General features: G+C 49.3%; 1 protein-coding gene across 8 annotated transcripts; it reads right to left on the bottom strand.

Annotated features, from left to right (window-relative positions):
• Window positions 1-5,342: 5,342 nt before the first annotated feature.
• On the bottom strand, window positions 5,343-14,761 carry ZNF668 (zinc finger protein 668). 8 transcript variants are annotated; one of them, XM_024744391.1, is made up of 6 exons: window positions 14,641-14,761; window positions 11,056-11,212; window positions 10,751-10,816; window positions 8,526-8,909; window positions 7,743-8,411; window positions 5,343-7,312 (listed from the first exon to the last, which is right to left on the bottom strand). In XM_024744391.1, exons 4-6 carry the CDS (start codon window positions 8,552-8,554, stop codon window positions 6,100-6,102), a joined length of 1,911 nt encoding a protein of 636 aa, XP_024600159.1. In that variant the 5' UTR covers window positions 8,555-8,909; window positions 10,751-10,816; window positions 11,056-11,212; window positions 14,641-14,761; the 3' UTR covers window positions 5,343-6,099. The 8 variants fall into 8 exon arrangements, with proteins under 8 accessions (XP_024600159.1, XP_024600160.1, XP_024600161.1 ...); XM_024744392.1 differs by lacking the exon at window positions 11,056-11,212 and having other exon boundaries at window positions 8,526-8,632; window positions 8,702-8,909; window positions 14,641-14,737; XM_024744393.1 differs by lacking the exon at window positions 11,056-11,212 and having other exon boundaries at window positions 8,526-8,632; window positions 8,743-8,909; window positions 14,641-14,737.

The following is a 14,761-nucleotide window of genomic DNA, read 5'->3' as shown; positions in this document are numbered from 1 at the left end:
CCTGTAAGCAATAAAAAGAAACAAATGGCATCCAGACTGGAAAAGAAGAAGTAAACAATCTCATTTTACAGATGACATGATCTTGTATATAGAAAATCCTTAGGAATACACACACACACAAATATTAGAGCTAGTAAACTGGTTCAGCAAGGTTTCAGAAAACAAGAACAATGTACAAAAATCTATTGTATTTCTCATCACTAGCAATGAACAATCCAAAAAAGAAAGAAAACAATTCCATTTACAATAGGAACAGAAGGAATAAAATACTTCTATATAAATTTAACAAAAGAAATGTAAGATTTATACACTGAACACTATAAAACACTGTTGGAAGAAATTAAAATCTAAATAAATTTAAAAATACCCCATGTTCATGGGTCAGAAGATTTGATATTGTCAAGATGACAGTACTCCTCAAATTGATCTACGGAGCCAATGCAATCCCTATCAGCATCCCAGACAGTTTGCTTTTCTTTCTCTTTTTTGCAAAAGTTGACAAGCTGATCCTAAAATTCATATGGAAATGCAAGGGATCTAGAAAAACAAAACTAATCTTTAAATAGAAGAACAAGTTGGAAGACTCACAGGTCCTGATTTAAAATTTTACTACCAAGCTACAGTAAGCAAAACAATGTGATACTGGCATAAAGAAAGATATATACCCAGGGAATAAAATTGAGAGTCTGGAAATAAACCCTTATATTTACAGTTAGTTTATTTTCAACAATGAAGTCAAGACAATTCAATGGAGAAAAAATAGTCTTTTCAACAAATGGAGTTGGGAGAATTGGATATCCACATGCAGAAGAATGAAGTTGGACCCTTACCTCAAACCATATACAAAAATTAACTCAAAATGGATCAAAAATCTAAATGTAAGAGCTTTTAGCTATAAAAACATAGTTTATTTGAAAAAAACTTTTATGCATTTTAAACTTTTATAACTAAATTATAAACTTTGTAAATGTTTATAAAACCCTTGGATGAAAACATAGGCATAAATTTTCACGACCTTGTATTAGGAAATGGGTTATTAGATATGGCTCTCAAAGCACAAGCAAAAATAGACAAAAATAGACAAATTGGACATCAACAAAATTAAAAATGTTTGTGCTTTAAAGGGCACCATCAAGAAAGTAAAAATACAACCCACACAACGGGAGGGAATTTTTGCAAATCATAAGAAACTTGTATCTAGAATACATAAGTCTTACCACTCAACAGAATCAATCCAATTTAAAAAATGGGCAAAGGGGGACTTCCCTGGTGGTCCAGTGGCTAAGACTTGGTGCTCCCAATGCAGGGGGCCCGGGTTTGATCCCTGGTCGGGGAACTAGATCCCACATGCCACAGCTAAGAGTTTGCATGCTGCAACTAAAAGATCCTGCATGCCACAACTAAGACCCAGCACAGCCAAATTAAAAAATAATAATAATAATGGGCAAAGGACTTGGAACAGATATTTATCCAAAGACGATATACAAATGGCCAATAAGCCCATGAAAAGATCCTCAACATCATTTGCCGCCAGGGAAATGTAAATCAAAACAACAAATTTACACCTACTAGGATGGCTGTAATAAAAAAGACAGATAATAACAACTGTTGGTGAAGATGTGGAGAAACTGGAACATTCATACCCTGTTGGTGGGAATGTAAAATGGTGCAGCCACTTTGGCAAACAGTCTGACAGTTGCTCAAATGGTTAAACATAGAGTTACCATATGACCCAGCAATTCCACTCCTAGATATATACACAGAGAATTGAAAAATTTGTCCACCCAAAAGTACAGGTACTTCCCTGGTGGCGTAGTGGTTAAGAATCCGCCTGCCAATGCAGGGGACATGGGTTTGATCCCTGGTCTGGGAAGATCCCACATGCCACGGAGCAACTAAGCCCGTGCGCCACAACTACTGAGCCCGCATTCCACAACTACTGAAGCCCGTGCACCTAGAGCCTGTGCTCCGCAACAAAGAGAAGCCACTGCAATGAGAAGCCCGTGCACTGCAACGAAGAGTAGTCCCCGCTCACCACAACTAGAGAGAGCCTGTGCGCAGCGATGAAGACCCAGTGCAGCCAAAAATAATAAATAAAATAAGTAAAGGTATTTTAAAAAAAGACAGGCTCACTTAGTTCATTTAAAAAAAAAACAACTTGTACATGAATGTTCACAGCAGCATTACTCACAATAGACAAAAAATGGAGACCCAAATGTCCATCAGCTGATGAAAGGATAAATAAAGGTAGCATATCCATACAATGGAATATTATTTGACAATAAAAAAGAATGAAGAATTGATCAAACTACAACATGGATGAGCCTTGAGAACATTATGCCAAGTAGAAAATCCTTCACAAAAGACCACATATTGTATGACTCCATTTACATGAAATGTCCACAATAGGCAAACCTATAGAGACTGAAAGTAGATTAGCCATTGACGAGGGCTGAGGGAAAAGGGTTGGTGGGGGGAGGGGCTTGGATCAATAGGAAGTGACAGCTAATGGGTATGGAGTTTCTTTTGAGGGTATGAAAATATTCTAAAATTAGACTGTGATGGTTGCATAACCCTGTGAATATACCAAAAAAACACTGAATTGTACACTTCAGACAGGTTAATTGTATGGTATATGAATTATATTTTAATGCTATTAATTTTTTGAAAGTCAGACTGAGTCCTCAGGGAGCAGGAACTAGGGTATGGGATACTGGGGGTGTCAGAGAAGAGGGACCAAGGGATGGGTGTGTTGTCTGGGCCCAGAAAGGGAGCAGGAGTTGTGGATCTGTTCTGAACATCCAGGGAACCCACTTCATCCTTCACTGTAGATAGATACCCAGGGATATCTGTTGATTAGTGTATGTGGTATCTTTACACCTATTTTTAAAAGGTGCCTCCCCAAACCCCAAGATAAATCATCTTGCTCAAGGCCAAAACTCAAGTCAGTAGTAAACAAAAGTTCCCCTGCTTTCAATCCCTCAGTCCGGTGTCTGTTTCTTTCCTGCTCTGGATATGGTTATGGGCAGTGAGTGTCCTTGGTCAAACTGGTGCCCTCTTTCTGCAGCCATGACACTGATCCCTGCTGTTGCCATGTGGCCCCCTTGTTCTGCTGTGGAGAACAGGAATGAGGGCCTGGGCATGACAACACTGAGTGAGGCCCCTGACACCAAGGGGATACCTAGTACTTCTGCTCCAGGTGCTACCTGGTGTACCAGTCCTGGGCTACAGCCGGCTGCTGCCTAGTCCCCATGACTGGCAGTGGCACACCGGGCACTTCCTAAGGCTGCCAACTTGGTGGCCCCCAAGTCTACAGATAACAGCATAGAAAGAAGGATCTGGTTCATTCCGACCTTTGGCTTTGTTTTGGCTTATAAATGCAGAAGGCCTGGTGGTTGGAATTTATAGTCCAGAATCAGTTCTTGATTATCTTTCTAGAAATATTCTATAGGAATTTGAGCACTTATGTGTAATTTGGCCCAAATGGGAGCATACTAACCACACTGCTTTGTACTTCACTATTTTACACTTGACATATTTTTTGAATATTGCTCAACATAGATTAATAAGCCTCATTTTTTTAAACATTAAAAAAAAATTTATTTACTTATTTTTGTGTGTGTTGGGTCTTCATTGCTGCCTGCGGGCTTTCTTTAGTTGCGGCGAGCAGGGGCTACTCTTTGCTGCGGTGCGTGAGCTTCTCATTGCGGTGGCTTCTCTTGTTGCGGAGCACTGGCTCTAGGCACGCGGGCTTCAGTAGTTGTGGCACATGGGCTCAGTAGTTGTGGCGCATAGGCTTAGTTGCTCTGTTGCATGTGGTATCTTCCCGGACCAGGGCTCAAACCCGTGTCCCCTGCATTGGCAGGTGGATTCTTAACCACTGCGCCGCCAGGGAAGTCCTGATACGCCTCATTTTTTTTTTTTTTTGAGTTTTGTGTTTTTCTTTCTCTTGGCTTTTTTTGTTTTTAAACATCTTTATTGGTTTACAGTGGTGTGTTTGTTTCTGCCTTATAAAAAAGTGAATCAGCTATACATATACATATATCTCCATATGTCCTCCCTCTTGTGTCTCCCTCCCACCCTCCCTATCCCACCCCTCTATTTGGTCACAAAGAACCGAGCTGATCTCCCTGTGCTGTGCGGCTGCTTCCCACTACTGATAAGCCTCATTTAAAAAAAAAAACTGTTGCATAATATATCTTACAGAGGCCTTATATAGTTAGTCCTTTGCTAATGGACATATAGGGTGTTCCCAGTTATCACAAATTTTGCTGCACCGAAGAATCTTTCATCTTCAGTTTTGCCACAGAACTGGAGAAGGAAATCTGTGATGTAAATTCTTTGAGGTGTACTTGCTGAGATTATATGCATTTAACCTTTTTTTAAAAAATGTGTTTGTTTGCTTTTTTCCCCCCTCTTCCAGTTTTGAGACGTGACATACAGTACTGTATGTTTAAGGCGTACAGCATAATGATTACATACATCATGAAGTGTTTAACTTTTGATAAACATCAAATCATCTTCCCAGTTTACACTAAATATGGCGCCTCGTTTTTGTTTTTCCATTTTTGGCCTTTGCAAAATTACTTTAAAAGTTATGTAGCCTTCCAGAGTATGGCTATAACTATCAAATTATTTAACAGCCTACATTTTTCCCGATTTGAATAATCATATTTATCATAAACTACATTCCCAGAAATAGGGCTGCTTTTGAACCCTCTCCCACTCTATTAATTTATTCTTGTGTCAGTAATCTCCTGTTTTTATTCCAGTGCTTTGGTGTTTGATTATCTAGTGTGTCAAATACATCATTTCCACTGTTTTTTTGTTTTTGTTTTGGGCAACACAGCATGCAGGATCTTAGTTCCCTGACCAAGGATCGAACCCTTGCCCCCTGCAGTGGAAGCACGGAGTTTTAACCACTGGACCGCCAGGGAAGTCCTGACAGCTTCACTGTTGTTGGTTTTTTTTTTTTGTTTTTTTTTTTTTTTTTTTTTTGTGTGTGTTGTTGGTTTTTAAAAAATATTTATTTATTTATGTATTCGGCTGTGCTGGGTCTTAGCTGCGGCATGTGGGCTCTTTGTTGTGGCATGCAGGCTCTTAGCTGCGGCATGTGGGATCTACTTCCCTGAACAGGGATCAAACCCGGGCCCCCTGCATTGAGAGCACGGAGTCTTAACCATTGGACCACCAGGGAAGTCCCCACCACTGTTTTTAAATATATATATTGCACAGGAATTTAGGATTTTCAAGTTTTGTTAAAAATTTTTTTTGGATGGCAATGAACGTAAGGATTAAACTGGAGAATCAACATCTTTTAATAATAACTTTCCACTCAGGTACATGGTATATCTCCATTTAATTAGGTCTTATATCCTTCAGGACAAAGATACTATTTTCTTCATACAGGGTTTGCATGTTTTTTGTGAGATTTACTCCTTTGTAGTTTATGGGTTTTGTTGTTATTGTGAATGGGACCCCAAGTGTATTTTCTAATTTGTTATTGCAATTTGTGGGAAATAGTAACTAACTTTGGGCCTCAGTTTATTATCTGCAAAAAGACAGAAGTAGAGCTACTCAGTAACAGGTCAAGTAAGTGTGGGCTAAACAAAGCGAAATAGATTTGTTCATTGCAGGATTTATCGATGACTTTAATATACTTTGATCACCAAGAATCCCCAATAAGGGTACAGGAATTTCCTGTACTTACTTGACCGTGGAACCCTTTGTCACAAGACATTCTGAAACGTAGAGAAAACAGTGCACCCAAAAACCCTTCTAGTTTCTAATTTGTCAATCCAGGGATCTCCACTGAACCTTATCTGATGCCCAAATTCCCATTACTTACCCCCGACCAGAACACAGAAGACAACCCAGTGTCAAAGCGAATGCTTTAATGAGTGGTGCTCAGAGGGAGCCACGTCTCTCAGAGGCTGCTGCCAGCCTCCACTGTCCCCAGCTCTTTGTCAGGAAGGTTAGCTAGCTGCCTGGGGTGAAGGGATGGATCTGGAGTCTAAGAGTGAGCTGAGGCAAAGGGAGGTTCAGGAAGCACCCTGTAAGGGCGGAGCTCCCAGGAGTGTGGCAGAGGGGGCCTGGGACTCAGGCTGGCCCCTCTTCAGGCATTCCTAGCAAAGCCACGAGGGGCTCGAGGGGCGTGGGGGTCCCGATGGGCACAGGGTGGGTACGTTCGTGCTTGCGCAGGTCGCTGGCACTCAAGAAGGCCTTGGGGCAGTGGGGGCAGGTGTAGGGGCGCACAGAGCTGTGGGTGCGGCTGTGCTTGCGCAGCCCAGCCCGGTCTGAGAAGCTCTTGCCGCACTGGGTGCAGGGGAAGGGCCGGAGCTCTGGGTGTGAGCGCTCGTGCCGTCGCAGCAACGTCAGCGTGGAGAACGTCTCCTTGCACTCCCGGCATACAAACTGTGGTGGTTTCTCGTCCACCTCCTCACCCCCCACTTCGCCTGACCCCCCCAAGGGACCAGGAGCCTCCCCAACCCCAGCATCTTGGCACTCCACGTGCTCCACCGTCATGCCCACCACTTGCCACTGGGTGGCCATCACACCACCCGATTCCGGAGGCAGCCCCAGCAGCCCTGCTGCAGGGTCCCCGAGCCCAGCCCCTGCTGCCGGGGCTGCTGAGCCCTCGCCTGCCATGCTGACCGGCAGCGCCAGCCCCACCACCAGCTCCTGCTGCGGGGGAGGCCCTGCGGCCTCGCTACTGCGATGGGTCCGCTCGTGCTTCCTCAGGCTTGACGAGACCACGAAGGACTTTCCGCACGCGTTGCAGTGGAAGGGGCGCTCACCCGAGTGCACCCGGCTGTGCTTAGTGAGGCTGGCCCGCTCGGCGAAGGCTCGGCCGCACTCCTCGCAGCGGAAGGGTCGCTGGCCGGAGTGCACCAGCGCGTGCCGCTTGAGGTCCCAGGACGCGACGAAGGTCTTGTCACACTGCAGGCACTTGAACGGCCGGTCGCCTGTGTGCACCCGCCGATGCATGGCCAGGTCGGCCGGCTGCCGGAAGTCCTTGCCACACTTCTCGCAGCGGTAGGGCTTCACACCCTCGTGCGCCCGCTGGTGGCGCCGGAAGCTCGAGGGGTCGGAGAACATGCGGCCGCAGCGGGGGCAGAGGAAGGGCTTCTCGCCAGAGTGCGTGCGCTCGTGGCTCTGGTAGGAGCTGAGCTGCGTGAAGCCCTTGCCACAGGCCGGGCAGCGGTAGGGCTTTTGCGCCGCATGGATGCGCTGGTGGCACGTGAGCGAGGACGAGCGGGAGAAGCTCTTCCCGCACTCTGAGCAGAGGAAGGGGCGCTCGCCAGTGTGGGACCTGTGGGAGTGGAGAGGCCCGGAGTGAAGGTGGCAGCCCATCGCCCGACCCCCGCCGCCTGTCTGTACTGTACGTTAGGGCCCCCTAACATCGCTGGGGCCTTGGCCCAATCCCCTAAGGGCCACAGGTCTGTACCTCAGAGTAAGAAACTTTCAGGCTGGGTGTCTAGGTGTTCTAGATCCATCTCTGCACTCAACAGACCCGGCGCCCACTCGTACCTCCTGGGCAGCAGCCCAACTTCAAGCCCCACCCCCTTCCTAGTCCAGGAACCCAGGCCAATCAGACCCCAGTTTCATCCTCTGCCCCCATAGCTCTGCCTCACTCACTTTCCCATTGGTTCCTTCCGATCTTTGGGACTCAACGCCTTCACGCTATTGGTGCGCTCTCCCCAACCCCTTCAGCTGCCTCCCACCCAGCCCAGCGCCCTCACCGCTCGTGGTTACGGAGGTCCTTGAGTTCCGCGTAGGCCTTGCCGCAGCGCTCGCAGCTGTAGGGCCGCAGGCCTGCATGCGTGCGCCGGTGCTTGCGGAACACCGAGGGGTCAGCGAAGCTCTTGCCACAGTCGGCGCAGACGTAGGGCCTCTCGCCGGTGTGACCGCGCTGGTGGATCTTGAGCTTGGAGAGCGCGCCATAGGCCTTGGGGCAGTGCGCGCAGCGGAAGGGCAACTCGCCGGCGTGCGAGGCCAGGTGCACGCGCAGGCACACGGGCTGCATGAAGCGGCGACCGCACTCGGGGCAAGGGAAGGGCTTCTCGCCCGTGTGGCTGCGCCCGTGACTGCGCAGCTCTGGTGCCGTTTTGTAGGCCTTGGGGCACAGCGGGCACGCATACGGCCGAGGCTTCGCCGCTGCACCTGACACCTTGTCCCCGCTGGCATCCTCCGCTTTGGGGTCTGGCTCTGGCTTCAGCTTTGCCTCGGCCACCTCCTCTGTGCAGTCTGCAGGCCCATGTGTGGCAGCATGGCGTGCTGCCCGGGGTGCATTTGGAAACGTCTTGGTACAGGACAGGCACTTATAGCGACGGCCAGAGCGCTTGTAGCCAGGGGCTGGGGACCTCTCCTCCGAAGACTCTACCTCCATGGCCTGGATGGGCGGGGCTTCTCTGCAAGAGAGGCAAAGTTAGAAGCCACACCCCTTTCCAATTCTCCAAGGCCTGTCTCCTCACCAAAGCCCTCTGAGGTCTCAGAAGGAACTCTATCTTATCTGCATTTCCCACCTGGGATGCACATCCTTCCTCGCAAACATTCCTGTCTCTCTGCGCTCAAGTTTCCTCTCTGGTCTGTTCACTGATGAAAGGAGCTGGACCAGGTGACCTCAGAGGAACTAAGAGAGGCCGGGATCATCGAAATGCCCACCTGCACTTCCCTCCCCAGCCTCTGGGCTTCTCCAAACCTTGTGGCATTCCCAGAAGGCCCAGGCTCTGTCCATCTCACCATCTTCCTTCTACAGCTGAGAATCCAAGCCTTGTGCAAGGCTGCAGACACGGAGGCTACCTAGATGTGGGTCTGGCCTGAAGGTCTCCAAGTGCTCAGGAAAGACAGAGGTAGGTCCAGAAGAAGGCAGAGCCAGTGGGCTAAATGTGGTGATTGGCACCATCTGTCTGGAAGGGACAGGTCCCCAGCGTATGTATTTTGTCTTTCCCCTCTGGTTGGTTAGCTTTCAGAGGCAGCAACTGTTCACACAGAATTCTGGCCTTGCACAGCTGTAAGGTACTCCACCCCAGATAGGAATCCTGGTCCACCCTCTGCTCTGGAATGGGTCTTTGGTTCTTGCTCCCATAACTCTGGTAATGGGAAGTTCAATTACTCTCAAAGCAGATTGAGCCATTGCTAGCAGAAGTTAGAAGTCTCTGTCTCATACTCAATGTATCTGCTCTGGCCTGGCCTCCTGGAACACCCACTCTAGCTATGGCCCCTTCTTTCTCTGCTCAGAGCCCAGACAGCCTCCACCCAGCTGCTCCCGCAGATCATGGCTGGGAGGAAATAGGATTAACAGCTGCATTAGTCTTAACACCAGCTCATCCTCCCTGGACGATGAAGGGAAGAGGATTACAGCAGATCCACTTAAGGTGCAGCAGCTGCTGGGGCAGCCAGGGTGGGGGGAAGGACAATGTTATAGAGAGGGGAGGGGAGCCAGGTGTGTCCAAAAGATGGGCTGGGAGGTAGGAGGTTTGGATCCTAGCACTCCTTTCTAGGCCTGTTTCCTCATCTGTATACCTCAGGGGTTGGTGTCTTCTAAGTTATGACCCAGGGAGGACGCAGGAGTCCCCGGGTGATTGGCAAGGGCTGCATCTTTAGAATCAGCACCCTTCTGCCTGGTGGCCCTGCCTCAGTCTCCCACCCCTACACACACAATCTAGTGTGCACAGGCAGCCGGAGTCTTCTCCCTAAGGTACCATGTGATGCTCTGTCCCCTGCTCAAGAATTTTTCATGGCTTCCATCACACCACGCAAGTTCCCAGGTCCTTCCTGGCTGTTATGAATCCTACCAATCCTTCCTTTGAGCCTTACTTCCCGGGCTTCCCTGGTGGTGCAGTGGTTGAGAGTCCGCCTGCCGATGCAAGGGACACGGGTTCGTGCCCCGGTCCGGGAAGATCCCACATGCTGTGGAGTGGCTAGGCCCGTGAGCCATGGCCGCTGAGCCTGTGCTCCGCAACAGGAGAGGCCACAACAGTGAGAGGCCCGCGTACAGCAAAAAAAAAAAAAAAAAAAAAAAAAAAAAAGAGCCTTACTTCCCAAAGGAAGGTCTTCCTGCATCTCCCCTTTGGTTTCTGCCCTACATCCCACACAGCTCTGTTCCACCCTCAGCTTGGTTTTTCACTCTTCCCACTAAATCCTAGGTCTGGAAGGTGAGTTAAAGGGCTTGAGGCCCAGCCTTCCCCAGGGCTTGAATTCCGCCTAGTTTCTAGGGAATCTGCCTATCCTTGGATGAGGCCCTCACTACCTCCTTTCTAGATCATCTCTGGACAGTCTGATAAAGTTTCTCCTTAATAAAAATGATGGCCTGGGACTTCCCTGGTGGCTCAGTGGATAAGACTCCGTGCTCCCAATGGAGGGGGCCCGGGTTCCATCCCTGGTCAGGGAACTAGATCCCACATGCATGCCACAATTTAGAGTTTGCATGCCACAACTAAGGACCCCGGGAGCTATAACTAAGGAGCCTGCCTGCCACAACTAAGACCTGGTGCAACCAAATAAATAAGTAAATATTAAAAAAAAAAAAAGAAAATGATAGCTTACATTTACCGGGCACTTGCTAAACAGCAGACAACATCCTAACCTTTTTACATGTATTAACTTACTTGCACTTCATGTCAGCACCATGAAAAACGTTCTGTTATTACCCCGTTTCACAGATAAGGGAACTGTGGCCCAGAGAAACAATTTAGCATTGTCATTAAGTGCAGTCTCCGAAGCCAAACTGCATGGCTTTGAATCTTACCTTCCTCACTTCCTAGCTGTGACCTGGTGTGATTTACTTCATGCCGCAGGACCTCAGTTTTCTCATCTGAAAAAAGGGAGGTAGGTAATAACACTACTTACCTCACAGGGTTGGGTGAGGGCTGAATGGGATAAGAATAATTACTGCCCTCAATTACTGAATCTTCTCAGAGCCAGACACCTTGCTGAGTGTGCAACCTTATTTAATTCTCTCATAGCTTCCTGAGATAGGGATTATTGTCCTCATTTTACAGACTAATAAACTGAGGTTCTGAGAAGGTTAGTGATTAACCCATGGTCACATACCTAGTAACTCATGCAGCTGAGACTTGAATCCAGGTGTTTAATTCGCCTTGAGTAGTTGGGCCCTCTCAGGCTTATCTGCTACCTGGGCCAGCCCCACGATGACCAGAACCCTGAGCTCAGGTTACACGTTGGTCTCCTCTCATTCCTGTAGAAGTCCCTGGAGACCAGAGCCAGCACCCTTTATGTTTGTTTCCCTCTCAGAGGGCTGGAACCGTGGGTTCCAAGCTCTGGGCCCATCTGTGAGCCAGAAACCAGGTAGCTGGAGGGGTAAATCCCTCCTCCTAAGGCACTTCCCAGGGGAAATAGTAGGGGCGTGCCAGGCATAAGCTCCATAAAGAACGAAGGATCAGGTAGGCTAGGCCCCTGTCTAAAACCCCTCCATTGGGAATTCCCTGGTGGTCCAGTGGTTAAGAATCTGCCTTCCAAAGCAAGGGACGTGGGTTTGACTCCTAGTCGGGGAAGTAAGATCCCACATGCCACGGGGCAACTAAGCCCGCGTATCACAACTAGAGAAGCCTGCACGCCGCAACAAAGACCCAGTGCAACCAAAAAAGTAAATATTAAAAAAAACAAAAACCCATCATCAGGGGCTTCCCTGGTGGCGCAGTGGTTGAGAGTCTGCCTGCCGATGCAGGGGATGCGGGTTCGTGCCACCGTCCGGGAGGATCCCACATGCCGCGGAGAGGCTGGGCCCGTGAGCCATGGCCGCTGAGCCTGCGCGTCCGGAGCCTGTGCTCCGCAACGGGATAGGACACAACAGTAAGAGGCCCGCGTACCACAAAAAAAAAAAACAACCATCATCAGCTCTTCACTTCCCTGTTCACGGAGGACTCTTCCACCCACCACTCCCTAGAGTGATTCTGTGAACTCCCTGCATGAAAATAATCATGCAGGGAGCATGGGGTAGGACTCAGAAATCTATTCTAAACATGCTTTCTGGGTCATTCCAACTAACACTCATTTAAGAACCTTAGGTTTTCAGAAGCTTCTAGGAGAGAGGCATTTTTAATACACCTCTTTTTCAGATGTGGAGATTAAGGCCCCCGTAAGGGGAAAAACGTACATAAGGACACACAGCTAGTCAAGGAGCCCAGACTCAAACACAAGTCTTCAGGTCCCTGGGCTGGGCTCTTTCTCTACCAGTCTTCATTTACTTAAGGTTTATTAGCCAAATCATGAGACTTTCCACTGCTCCCAGGACAAAGACCAATATCTTTTCCATGGCAAGCAAGGCCCTGAACTATCCAACTCCTGCCTATCCCATCTCCCACTCCTCTCCCCTTGGCTCACTAGGCTCTACCCACACAGGCTCCCCCTTTTTCCCCTCAAAGACTTAAATTCCTTCCCATCTCAGGGACTCTACACTAGTAGTTTCCTCTGCTAGAAACATTATTTCCAAGGGTCTTTGTGTAACTATCTCTTTGATTCCATTTGGGTCTCAGCTCCCTGTCACCTCCTTAAAGAGGGCTTTCCTGACCACCTTTCTTAATGCTATCTGCACCCCTGCTAATCACTCTCTATCCCCCTCCTGTTTAATTTCCTTCATGTTGCTCATCTGGATGACATGCCTTGCAAATTTACCATGGACCAGGTATCATTCTAAGCATTTTATGTGTGCTCCTCAAGCTAAGCCTCACAATGGCCTAGGAGTTTGTTACGGATGAATGTGCGCACGCATGGAAGCAAGGCCATGTGAGAACTTAAGACAGAAGGTGGCCACATACGATCCAAGAAAGGAGCCTTCACCAGGAACTGAATTGGCCAGCACCTTGATCTTGGACACCTCAACCTCCAGAACGGTGAGAAATAAATTTCTGTTGTGCCCCCCAGTCTGTTATTTATGTTGTTGTTGTGGTAGCCCAAACAGACTAAGTTAAATAGTATTATTTTCCCCCCATTTTTCAGACAAGGAGACTGAGGCACACAGAAGTGAAGAAACTAGTCATAGTCACAGCCAATACTCAAAGCCAGGTGGTCTCTGCCTCCCAAACTTCTGCCCTCTGTCCCCTGCTTATTGCTTTGCTAGCACTTATACATTGTATGGTTCAGTTAATTCTGTCTCCAGCTTGAGAGTCTAGGCTGGCAAAGAGGCAGGAACCTTTATTATTCTGTATCCTCTACACATAGAACCATGCTTGGTGCCCAAAACAAACTGAACAAATCAACCTCCGAGGCGGTATTTGAACCCAGGTCTATAGCCTCTGCCTCCTCCATAGTAGGAGTTTGTAAGAATGTCGCTCAACAACTATTTAGTAACTGAATTTCTCTGCTTTTCCAAGTTCACAGGGTCCAAATATCGCCCCCAGTACCCCACAGTGGATTCATTGCTCTGGTGAGGGAGGCTTGTCTTTGTCTTTGTTTACTACTGAATTTAGGGGGCGGGACACGTCCTGCTGCATGAACAGGCTCTAAATGCCAGGGATGCAGAGATTTAATTCCCAGAGTTTAGAACCCTGCGGGCAATGATGAGGTGAAAAGCCACTTTTTATCCTCTCTGCACCTCAGTCTCCCCACCTCTAAACAAGTAGTTACCAATAGGCCTCACAGGCCATGAGAGATCCGGTGAGACGGCAGATGGGGAACTGTGAACCATGCAGAGATAAGAACTAATCATCTCCTAGGCATCCAATCTGGTCAGTCCACAACCTAATCCCAACCCACTTTTCCAGCCTCACCTCCAGGGGCAGTGTGCCCCTCCCGACAGCGACCTTAGCTCCAGCCACAATTCTCAAACTTCACCACCTAAATACATCTCCATATGCAGTTCCCTCTGCCTTCTCCCGTGGGAAAACTCTTTTGCATCTTTCAAATACCTGCTTCCCCAGTGCCCTCAGGAATACTTAATAAGACTATAGAGATAAGAGCGCCATGGCTCTCTGGGCCTCAGTTTTCTCATCAGTAAAATGAGGTTTCTGAGGCATGTGGGAGTTTTAAGGTCGTTAGAGCCGAGAGCTGCGGAAACCTTGCGCGTTCTCGCTCCCTACAACTGTCTACGTGTCGGGCCCCCGGCAGACAGACAGCCCCGCAGGGCAGGGCCCTGGGCTGCCTCTTCTCAGGAAAAGCCCTGGGAAAACGAGGAATCGGAGAACGCGGCAAGAAGGAGTGAACGAAGGATGACAGAATGAACAAATGAATGGACCGAAGGCCATACTTTGGACAAAGGCCGGCAAGATGGCGTTCTCTAGGACCGCGGGAGGGGCGGCCAGGACCTCGAACGGGGAGGGGGGCCGCCGGCGCCGGGGACCGTGCTTGACGGGCCGCACGCCTGGGACAAAAGCCCGCAACATGGCGGGCTCTAGGACCCTCGTGTGCGCGCGGCGCAAGGCGGGCAGCCATGCCGCCCTAGCCCAGGCGTCTGCTGCAGCCGGTCCGCCGGGACAGCCGGCGGGTTCTAGGACCCGCTGGGCCCAGAGGCCGCCCGCCCGCGCCCTCCCGGGGCCGCACTCCTCCCGCCCCGCCCGCGCCGCTCGCTCCAGTCCAACCCCATCTGCCCTCTGCACCCACAGGGAAACTGAGGCCCGCTCGGATTGCGTCAGCAGTGGGACTGCCCGGGGGTCCCTGCGGCTTCCTGCCGGCATTTCCTACCTGAACAGACTGGGGCTGGCTCTGTGGCGTCAACGGCAGCTCCTCTCACCGACGGAACCCGGGACACAGCCAGGGAGCGGCAGGCGCTAGGACCCAGCTTGGGGGGGTGGAGGGGGAGGGA

Source organism: Neophocaena asiaeorientalis, unplaced genomic scaffold, assembly GCF_003031525.2.
Source record: "Neophocaena asiaeorientalis asiaeorientalis breed wild unplaced genomic scaffold, Neophocaena_asiaeorientalis_V1.1 scaffold91, whole genome shotgun sequence".
NCBI classification, from domain to species: domain Eukaryota; kingdom Metazoa; phylum Chordata; class Mammalia; order Artiodactyla; family Phocoenidae; genus Neophocaena; species Neophocaena asiaeorientalis.
The sequence above is the reverse complement of the archived record's forward strand: the minus strand, read 5'-3'. Positions and strand labels throughout refer to the sequence as shown.